The sequence below is a fragment of the Pygoscelis adeliae genome, unplaced genomic scaffold (genome assembly GCF_000699105.1).
Source record: "Pygoscelis adeliae isolate BGI_AS28 unplaced genomic scaffold, ASM69910v1 Scaffold181, whole genome shotgun sequence".
Classification (NCBI taxonomy): domain Eukaryota; kingdom Metazoa; phylum Chordata; class Aves; order Sphenisciformes; family Spheniscidae; genus Pygoscelis; species Pygoscelis adeliae.
The window spans coordinates 3,380,439-3,391,392 of record NW_008824360.1 but is presented as its reverse complement, the minus strand read 5'-3'; the positions used below and the strand labels follow the sequence as shown (position 1 = coordinate 3,391,392).

Genomic DNA, 10,954 nt, shown 5'->3' with positions numbered 1-10,954 from the left:
ACAGAGAAACTGCTTGCTGATACTCTAGATCAGAAATCCAGTTCCACTCAAGCACACTGTGACAATCATATTAACATAAAACATTAAAAAACAGGCTCTACCTTTCTTCTGAATGAGATCCAGCATCAGAAAGATTTGGAGAGGAGGAAATAAGAGAGGAAATCTTTTCCTATTAGCTTTTTGTTCTTCTTAATGATAAGAATCTGAAGACAGAAAAATTGCATGCCAAGTACTCTGCCTCCTCTGACTGATGCACAGTAGTTCATACACAACAAAACTTGATTTCTGCAACTGCATCTTTTGAGGCCATAAATTAGTGGAACTTTACCCACTGTACTGAATTAATACCTCAAGTTATTGTAGACCCTTAAAGACTTGAGCTATTTTACTGCAACGCTGTTAACACATAAGGATGTGAAATACTCCAAATAAAGATTGCCAGTGGCATAAGCACTGCTGTCACTAATTAGGAAATGTGACTGTAACAAAACCTAAAGTAAGCCTTTAAAAAAAAATTAAAAAATCACCTGCTCTTACCTGATACCATTTTACAAGACAAAAATCTCTTTTTCTCACTGTCGTGGTTTAACCTCAGTGGGCAACTGAGCAATTGTTAATTTGTTAATTATTAATTAACACTCACCAATTGTTAAATTTATATAGTGGAAATGCTTAGTTAGATGTTACCAGTTACACATTTCTTCTTAATAGCTTCCCAGTCTGAGCCACACATGGCCTAGCATTTTTTTTTTCCACACACACACTTGCTAAAGAGAATTACTCATCCCCAGGCAAGTAGATTTTCACCCTGGCTACTTTATTTAAAAAAAAACAAACACTTTGCAAGCCAGCATCTAGAAGATGAAGCAAATCCCTACTAACTGCAAATATTTACATTACCATTCCCCTCTGCTTCATTTCTCTTCATTTATTTAAAACTCAGTCATCAGAAAACTCAGTAGAGCACAACTGAGAAACAGACAAGATTTCAAAATTTTTATGGGAGCGCAGAGAAGTTGTATGAAGATTCTCAGTTTAAAAGTCTTAGTTTAAGGCCAGCAAAACAGTCTGTTATTACTTCTAGGGCAAACCATTGCCATCTCATCTATGAGGAGAGTAGCAGTTTTACAATAAATATTACAATTTACATAAGTCAATTGGGGGAAGCTTCATCAAAGCTCACTGTTCAAAAAACACCGTAAGAGTGACTCTGGATACTATGGAGTAAGCCAGTGCTTTGGTTTACTAGTCTTGGCTCTTCCCCACATGATTTGCATCTGTGCTTTATTACTCCAAGTCAAGATGTTTAGAAATGACATGGTTTTGTCCAAGATAAAACATCCAAGCCAAAAACGGGGAAACAATCTTACAAACAGTTTCAGCTTCATCACTGACTCTAGTTCTACATCTGATTTTTCCACTCTTTACTTCCTTAATCTCTGGCTGCTAGCACGTGGCAGAAAATGTATGACATGATTGAAAGGACACATGAGGAACACCACAAGAGATTGGATTCAGTCTGACCCAGATATAGGTCTGAGTATTTTGGAGGAAGGACCCGAAGATTGCCAGGACAGAGGAAGAGGTAAGTGATTCAGGAGATGGCTGGTTAACCTGCAAGTACTTCCTCATAGAAACAGAAAAGTAGCAAACGTAGGAACAAACTGAAGATAATATTCAGGTTTCCTTTCAGGTGGACATCTTGGGTTGTATTTTTTTGAACAGCCTATAATCCTACCGGGATACCATCTCACATCATGGGCTACTCAATAATAGCATTACTGTTCTCTGCCTTGTTGTGACAGTCAAATATTACGTAGAACAATGGAAAGACAATTTTGTATGTTACGATCCTACACTGGTATGAAGAGATCTTAGCAGACATTACAGAGACAGAGGAAGTTTCCTTTCTACTTTGTCAGAAACCTAGATACTCCTAAAAACAAATACTAAAAACAGGCAGAGTGAAAATTCTAGTTTTAACAATCTTAGCAAGCTACCTGCAAAACTATCGTAATAGAATCCTTGACAATAGTTATTTTACAAATCTTACTTATATTGACCAGTTATCAGCACTTGCTTATAGAACGTCTTCTGACAAATCATCTGCCAACTTCTATTTTGTATCTGTATAGTGCCAAAGGTCCTGTACGCTTCAAGTTCTAAAACATATTGGCAACACAAATATTATAAACTAAATTCTGTGGAAGACTTCATGCATTAGACTTCCTGCTGGCAAGGTGGTTCTGAAGGTCTAAAGCCAACCAACGGAAATGCAAACCACAGGGAACCGGGTGGATAAAAGACCAAACTAATTTGTCCCTAAATAACTTACTGTACATCACAAAGCAGCTCAGCATTAAGTCTCAGAAGTACGCCTAGCCATCAGGTTATAAAACACAGGCTGCAGCAGAGAAGTGTGCTTGGCTCTCCAGAACAGATGCCAACTAGGGGGATGCAGAAACCAACACAAGTTTATCTTCTTTTGCTGCATCCGGCAACACTGATGCAGACAGCGGAAGTTATGTTTTAGTGAATACCAGGAAAAGTTGAAAATACAGGCCAAGTCTGCAAATGTTACTAAAATTGTATAGTCAGTCTCAAAAACGCAATTAATGTTGTAACAATTTTCTAAAGGATCTGGGGGAATATTTTACAGTTTTAAGAAGTCTTTCTTGATGAAGCCTTCTGTTATTTTTTGTTATTTGAATCTCAGTGAAGAAATAGTTTACTGCAAAATGCTGTGCATAAAGTGTCATGGCATTGTTTCATTTGTGTACAGTATTGTAGAGACAAAGGGAGCGGTCGGTTGGTTTTTTTTCTCCCCTCCCTTCTCAAAGGAAATCCCTAAATTCCTAAGTATGAAAAAAAGGTAAAGAACACTCTCATAAGAATAATCTCTTTCAAAAAATAAGGATTTCTACAGTATATAACATCAAACTGATTGCTCAGCAGTTGAACATCAATGACACTGATATTACTGTATTTTTAAAGGATTTGATCAATTTTTCTGTACCGTGTGTTAGCTCTTTAAAACATTTATCTCCTGATTTTTTTTTCCGAATTTTAGTACTCACGTTCAGTTAGAGACAAAAGTGTACTACTAGCTGCAACCATAAAACTCAGTTTTGTTCTCATTACTTGTTCTGCTAAAGTACTTAAACCTGCCTCTAAACTCATACAGACAGGTGATATTAAAAGTAAACAAAGTTTTAAGAAACATCAGGCTATCAGGCTGTTGTAAGAATACAGATAAAGCAGTTTTTGTTAAGAAGTCTTCTGAAAGTATATTCTCCTGGAGGTGATTTCTGCCACTGCTTGTAACAATAGAAAGCCTTTATGAAATTAGGGGCTGTCCCCCACTGACTTAAGTTAATTTCAATCTAGAAATCTGCTTTTGCTTTTGGAAAAGTTACAAAACATTTTCATCTCTTCTGATAAGATTTTCCTTCCAACAGCACGCTGTTTCGTAATATAGTCAATCTGCATACTCACTCTAAGCCACTAGCAGCAAAGCACTTCAAGTGAATTGTTACAACTTCAGGCATTTTATCGAATAAAAGGCTGCGTTCTGCTTCTGTGTAATGATGGCAGTTTTCGCAGAAATATTTATCCTCTCCCACAATCCTTTCCACTGACGCAAACTGTGAAATTGCCCATTTAAGAGTCTTCATTTCTGTTTTTGGCTCTGGAGAAACTACAAAAGAGAATCATTACTTCACAGATACGCTATTATTCACATTTCCAATGCATCCCACCAGAATAACAACAAACCAAAATATGTCAAGTTAAGACATGTCCAAAAACTACTATCAACACTGTAAAGAACACTCAATATGTATGAGACAGAAAATGTATTCAAATCTTTGAATCATTTCAGGAAGTGATGAAAATATCACTTAATGGATGTTAAAATCTATGGTTTTCCCAAAGCTTGTCTTCAGATCGCACGTACTAATTCTGTTGCCATGTCTAGAAATTGGGTGCATGTACTTGAGACCAGAATTTTCCTCATGAAGGCAAACTTCCAAAATAACCAGAGAGTCCCCTTTCACTTTTTCCATTTTGCCTCCCCTGACAGCTTCACGCTGCTGATGACAAGATCACCTACACTGTCAGTAGCATTTTACATACAAACACCACCACACACACACTTAACTCTGAAGTCCTTCAGCAAAATGGGGAGGGCAAAAATAGTAAAAGCTGCTCCAAATTAAGTCCATGAGAACTAAAATTAGTTTCTTTAGAATTCTGAATTTCAAAATGTATTGTTGCCATGCTTACTTTTCAAAATAGCTAAAAACTCAGTAGAGATCACTAAAATTTTTGAAAAATACCAGAGGACTAACATTTACCAATATAAAACAAACGCTATTAAGGTAATGACAGTCTAAAATACTGATTTTTTTTTTTTTTAAACGATAAATTAACAAAAAGCTGGTTTCTCATTTATTTTACTTTTGAGGGGAAATGCAGATATTTCCTATAAAATGAAGAAAAAGCAGAATAATTTCTTATCTGGGAAGAAAGGGAAGACCCAAATCAAAGAAAATACCTATTTATAAGCAGGAAAACATGTACGTAAGTGAAGGATTATAAGCAGTCTGTGTTATGATCTGAAACAATTTTAGTACTGTCCAGATATGTCTACATTATCAGCGTTGTGTTTCCAAAGTCTAAAGTTAATCAGGACAAGAGATAACAGAACAGCCTCTAATTTTAACCAGCACAAACAGGAGCAGTGTTCCTCGATAACTATGGCACTATCCTTCCTCAGTGGCTGGCTGAAGCAGAAACATACATCCACAAACCTTCTCAATAATTACTTACTTTCAGAACTCTCTTCAGTTTTAGAAAGTTCATCTTCTTGCACTGGAACACTGATGTCCTGAAAATCTTCTCTTCTTTCAGTAAAGCACTCACACTCCAAGCATCTTGTTCTCAGTACTAACTGGCCCTGGAACAGTTTCTCCACTAGTTCAAAAACAGCCAGCTCTGTACCTAGAGAAAGTATATGCCAGATCACTTATCAAGGTGCATTTTATTCAAAAGACACTTCAGAACCTGGCTATTTTTCTAAAAATCACTGTTACAGACATGGTCTTTTAGGGATTCCAGATAGGAATTAAAAAAAAAAAAAAAAAGCAGCTGCTTATCACATGCGATTTTCACAGTATCATCTACTTGTTACTGAATAGGAAGCCCCTTTCTCTTGGCCCTCAAAGTTCAATTTCTGTTTTAAGATTAGGTTCTTGTTTTATACTTGAAGTGTGACGGTGTCACATTCTGGAAAATTTGTGTTTGTCATCAATGCACTGCCTTCTTAGTATGGACCTTCAGTCTTCTCAGGGATTCTGCCTCGTCTCTATTTATTGTCAGTCCTCTCCTCCAATACTTTTTCAACTTGTTGGCCAATTTTAGTCAAATCTGCTGAAGAAATGGAGATCTCGAAAGATTCTGCATTCCTTCAAATTTTTATTAAAATCAGTGGTTGGATCAGAAAGAAAGTTCCAAATTACTAACTACTGAGTTCATATCAAGGCCCTTCCCTCAGAGGCATCTTGTCTCATTGACACGAACAAAATCCATACCTGCCAGCCAATTAGCATATATAATACATCTGGTGTCTTTCCTAGTTCTTGGGAAGGTTGAAAATATGGAAGGACTGAAGAATAAGGAGGGTAGGAGAGGATATTATTTGTAAAGACTTGGGACACAAAGCCATAGCCAATGGGGTTTGATTCTGTTTGCTCCTGACAGTAATCTTCCTTTACATCTTGAATCCACTTGCTATTTCTATAGATGACAAAAATTAGTGATAATATAAACCTGGTAATATTCTGACTTTTTTTTATATTGTACAATGATTACATAACGTTAGAGAAATACCTCTTAAGATCTAAGCTGAACAGGTCGTTATTAAAAAAATAAATAAATCAAGAAACATGCATAAAAATAAATTCTCTTTCATAAAAATCTTTTTCGATTCCTGAAAATGTAATTTTGTATTTAGAGAGCTCTGCTGGCTACACAGTCTGAAGGCTGACTTCCCACACATAGTAATTTCTTAATCATACTAATTATAAGCCCATACACTTATTCACCAACCTTCCTTTTTTGGTTCTTTTTCAGTTCCTTTTTCATTATGGCTTTCCACAGGAGACGCTGGTTCACGATACTCTTCTTTAATATTGTTACCATTTTCACACTTCACAGATGACTCTTCAAGCTCACAGTCATCATATTCTTTCCCTGGGTCTTTGGATCCCAAGTTTGTAGTTAACTTTCCTAGACTATAAAATTTAGACAGAATACTAGGCTGTTTGCATGAAGATTTTAACCAGTTTAATCTAAGCCGTGACTTCTTCTGTGTTGGCTTTGCACTCTCATTTTCACTGGAACACTTGGCAATGGCATCAGTTTGATTTTCTAGCTTTTCTCCTGTTGCTTTCCTCTTTGACCTGGTTTGTCTTTGATTTTCTTCTGCTGCAATTTGCTCTTTCGATACTTTGGATTTTTTCTTTGCGTTGCCACCCTCAGCATCGCTTTTTCTTTTCCCATTTCCTTTGAGTAGCTTGTCTTCAGCTACCTCTCCAACGTGGCTACTTGGTACGTTATCCTCCTCCTCAGCAGGGTTGCCAGTTCCATTGCTCTCAGTATTTTGATTAAGTTTTTCCTCCAGTTTAGCTGTAGGCTCTTCCACGGGCAGTTTGTTCAATTCTTCCTTCTTCAGTAGCTGACATGTTTCTTGAATGTTACCCAGGATACACTGTAGAACTTCCTGGGCATCATGCTGCAAGTAGCCTTCATACATAGGGTTGAGCTCTCTATTAAAAGTAAATGAGCAAGGCAATGAAGACTAGTTATCTTTACTGACTAGCTAACATGATTTGAGATGTCAATTAAGGAGTTTAGATATAAAAGCAGGGGAGGATCCTCTCCGGGCCGAGAGAGAAGCCCTCTCTGTCACAGATAGCCACGGGAAGGTAGCTACAGCCTTATGCATTTAAACACGCATTCATTTGCAACCCAGTAGCGGTCCTTCTCGGGTCAATGGGAATACCCACATACTTAAGGCTAAGTACTGTTTTAAATCCACTGCTGGATTTAAATTATATTCTTACAAAATGAAAATTTACTTTCAAATTTATGGTATCATAGGGGTAACAATAAACACAAAAAACTTCCTGTAATGATGCCCCAAATTTAAGACTATCTACCTCCCACAAGTCTTTAATGCTGTACTGTACAATGACATCAAAACTTCAGGTGAAAATTCTGACAATATGTTTAAGACAATTTGTACCTAAGGGTATTTAGCAGCCTTCGTGGCTGAGTAGCAAGTTCATCTGTGTATTTTTCTGGATTTAAGAGAAAGCTGGCTTGAAGCTGCTCAACTGAAAGAATCAATGAGTGCAAACTGCAGATCAGTTCGTAACTTGCCAGTGGATCTTCTTTACAATTTCCCTGCAATAACGATACAAAAAGAATAAAAATACTTGCAGTTTTGTCTGTAACAACAAGTTAAACTTTTTCTCTCCTGCCCTCGCTTAGTTTTCGAACAGACATTTGACAGATTTTTTTTGTCTGCTATGGGAAACAGGCGAGTTTCAGACAATATATTGCTCTTTTGCCAGTAGAAAACAAATATAAAGCCAGACTATCCATTATTTTAAAAACCCAAACTATCTTTGCTCGAACTCCGGTTTCCATCCACTCAAAGTACTGTATCATAATTATCTTAACATCAGAAACACGGTGAGATATCTTCTCGAATTTCTTCTGTTAAACTTAAGACTGGTGCTCGCAAGTTTACTCTGAACACCCAAGTTTGAACACAAGTTCAAAACAACTCGAATGTATCTTTACCTGAAATAGCACTGTAGAAAACAATACTGCAAAACCTCTTACGAACAGAAGAGATCACAATTAAATTCTCATTATACTCCTGGCATGCAGCCTCACTTGCAAAATTACAAGTAAAGGAACGTGTAGTGAGATACGTTACCTTTTCTGCTTTTTGCTCTCCTTCATCCTTCAAAGATTCTTTCTTCTTTGAAATTGTACTATATAAATGTTTTACTCCAGTTTTAAAACCAGGACAAAAATATAATACCTGAAAGCAACAGTTTAAAACGAGAGATTAATTGGTAAAGGAGGAAGTAACTCAACGTACATATCCACATTTACAATCAAACTAGCGTTGCATCTCCCAAGGTTGCTGCACAGCACGCAAAGATGCAGGATTATTCATAGCAGAGAGGCGCCCAGAGTATGTCAACTGAAAAATTACCCGATCAAGGCAACCTACAGTGCACACGTTTCCTGCAGTATCATCTTTTTTTCCCCACTGTAATTAGATTCCCTTCATACTACATCCAGATGCCTTCTGTGTAGTATCAAACTGCGAGTCTCATCCACTTGTGCTTAACCAAAACAAAATCATCTTTCTGAGGCCCCTGAACATGATCTTACCTGAAGCACGCTGTTAAGGTAACAAGTGTTACCCAGGTTGTTCAAACCCACAAAAGGCAACATGTTGTCTTTTTTCTCACAGCTAACAAGCGAGGGAGGCTGTGCTGCAGGAACAACCTGATCACTATTGAATAGAGAACACAGTGCGTAAGAGAAAATTTTTGAAAATTACTCCTTCTGGTATGCATGCACATCTCTCTCGTGGCCATCCACCATCTCAGAGCTCGCTTACAGAATTAACGACTAACGTATACAGATCAAAATCACGTCAAAGTGTTTCTGAGAGTGTCCGTATGGCTACTCTGGGCACTCAAACACAGACTGCTCAACTGTAACACTTCTTTTCAGCAACCTACACAAAACCAGACAGGTTTACAAGAAGCAGGCAAATCTGCCGTTAGTTCCAATACGTATTTTTCAAAAAATATCAGGAGACCAATTTAAGGAACCAAAAAAGTTTTCTTTAAAATACTTTTTTATGGTCTTTGTTCATTCCTAAGGCAGTGCTAAGGAAAACGTGTCCGGCACATATTTTCTATTACTATCCCCTGCTCCAAATTCACATCACTTCATTTCTGGATGCAAACCAAAAGGGTAAGAACAGGGGGGAAAAAAAAAAAGAACGAATGAACCTGGCACGTTATATGCAGTGATTATGCACCATACTGACACAACAGAACCGAATTTTAAAGTCTCCAACACATTTGTAATTGACCATGATTAAGCAATTTTTCCCATTTCAAGTTCCTCACTAGCTGCACTGAAACGAGCCGACAGATTTGCTCAGGGCTTGAAACACCCTAATGAACGACAAGTAAACAGCGCAATCGATTCTTTTACTTGCAGCAGAAATAACCTTTAAAAATCAGTATTTTTTTATTAAAACTCATTTTGCAAAACCCTACATTTTAATATACGTTAATGAATTCAGCATCAGAATAACTACCTTATATTAACTTCAAATAAGCTAACTTCAAGTTATTAAACAGTTTATGCCAGGCAGCTGAACACCCATAGTATGGCAAACTTGTTTTCTTAGAAGCAAATAGTTCTAGAAATTCATTATAGCGAATAATTCAGTTTGATTAACTTGGCTTAAGGCTTTATTTAGTACACGTTGAAGCGCATACTTATGCAAGAATATACAACTTAAATGAGTGGATGGAGCAGCGCTGCTTATCCATTACATCAGACATAAGTCCTGTTCAGCGGCTGGGCTACTTTCACAATATAACCAGAAACGCTTATTCAGAGCGAAACTCTTACATACATCTCAGAGCCTCTGAATTCTGAACTCTTTTGTTCATTTTCCTGGGACTCTGTAAAATCCAGTGCTCTTTTCGCTTCCTTTTTTTGGAAGAGCTTCAGCGAAAGCCTGTTCTTCTTCGAGGGGCTCCCTCTCGCAGGCCCGGTGCTGTCACTCGGCAAGACCCCGGGCATCTTTCCTGGCGGACAGGTGAGCGGGGGAGGCGGCCAGCCCGGCCGGGAAGCTGCGCTCGGCGCTCACACCTGGGGCGCGCACACACACACACAGACAGACAGACAGACAGACACGGACACACACACACACACACACACACACACACCCCACTCTGGCTCTGTAGCTCTGTCTAGATCTACACCTATGTCAACATCTGCATCTCCGTCGATATCTTTTGGTTGTATATGCATGTATATGTAAGTATAGCTAACTGTATATTTGTATACATATGTATGTGGCTGTATAGAGATACATATATATATATGGGGGGGTGTGCATGTCCAGCTAGATAAATAGGTATACTTTTCTATATACATACATGCAGCCAAGGCCAAGTACCCTGTAGCTAGCTCTACCTAGATTTATATTTACGTATGTCCATATCTAGCTATATATGAACTTACCTATATATGTATACACATATCTATATATGTGCATGTATATCTATGTATGTATATGCGGGGGGGTGTCTATGTATGTGTATATGGATATAGCTCTGTCTATGCGCGTGTGTGTGTGCGCGCGCACTCTGTGCGTGTGTGTCTATATATACACAGTCTATATCTACAGCTATACCTATATATGTTTACATGCATTTATATACATATCTGTATACATTGATCTATATATGTGTGTATGTTTATGTATAAAATACTCAAATGTAGCTATAGACAGATAAAATAGCTCTGCATTTATATATGCATACACACAACCATGGCCCATTGTCTCATATAGTCTCCAGGTATATATATGTACACACACACAGACACACGCGCCTACAACATCCGTGCCTGGGTCTGTGCACACACGTGCGCCCGTGGGGCTGCCCCGGGCCCCTGCAGGCAGATGCGGAGCCGCCCCGGGGTGGGGCAGTCACAGAAGCACCTTTAAAAGTGGGGCCGAGCCAGGCTGCCCTGGACCGAGCCACCCCGCTGCCCGCCGAGCCCCGAGCCAGCAGGTGAGTCCCGGCAGGGCTGGGGGGCCCGGCTGGGGGGGGGT

General features: G+C 38.4%; 1 protein-coding gene across 1 annotated transcript in view; it reads right to left on the bottom strand.

The window, feature by feature from the left end:
- Window positions 1-9,954, bottom strand: part of USP1 (ubiquitin specific peptidase 1) — a 13,021-nt gene extending 3,067 nt beyond the window's left edge. Inside the window, exons 1-7 of the mRNA XM_009319819.1 lie at window positions 9,746-9,954; window positions 8,476-8,599; window positions 8,009-8,116; window positions 7,307-7,467; window positions 6,109-6,827; window positions 4,831-5,001; window positions 3,496-3,697 (exon numbers count right to left, since the gene is read on the bottom strand). Of these exons, the coding sequence (XP_009318094.1) occupies window positions 3,496-3,697; window positions 4,831-5,001; window positions 6,109-6,827; window positions 7,307-7,467; window positions 8,009-8,116; window positions 8,476-8,599; window positions 9,746-9,915 (1,655 nt within the window). The 5' untranslated portion in view covers window positions 9,916-9,954. The remainder of the gene's footprint in view (window positions 1-3,495; window positions 3,698-4,830; window positions 5,002-6,108; window positions 6,828-7,306; window positions 7,468-8,008; window positions 8,117-8,475; window positions 8,600-9,745) is intronic.
- Window positions 9,955-10,954: the final 1,000 nt, after the last annotated feature.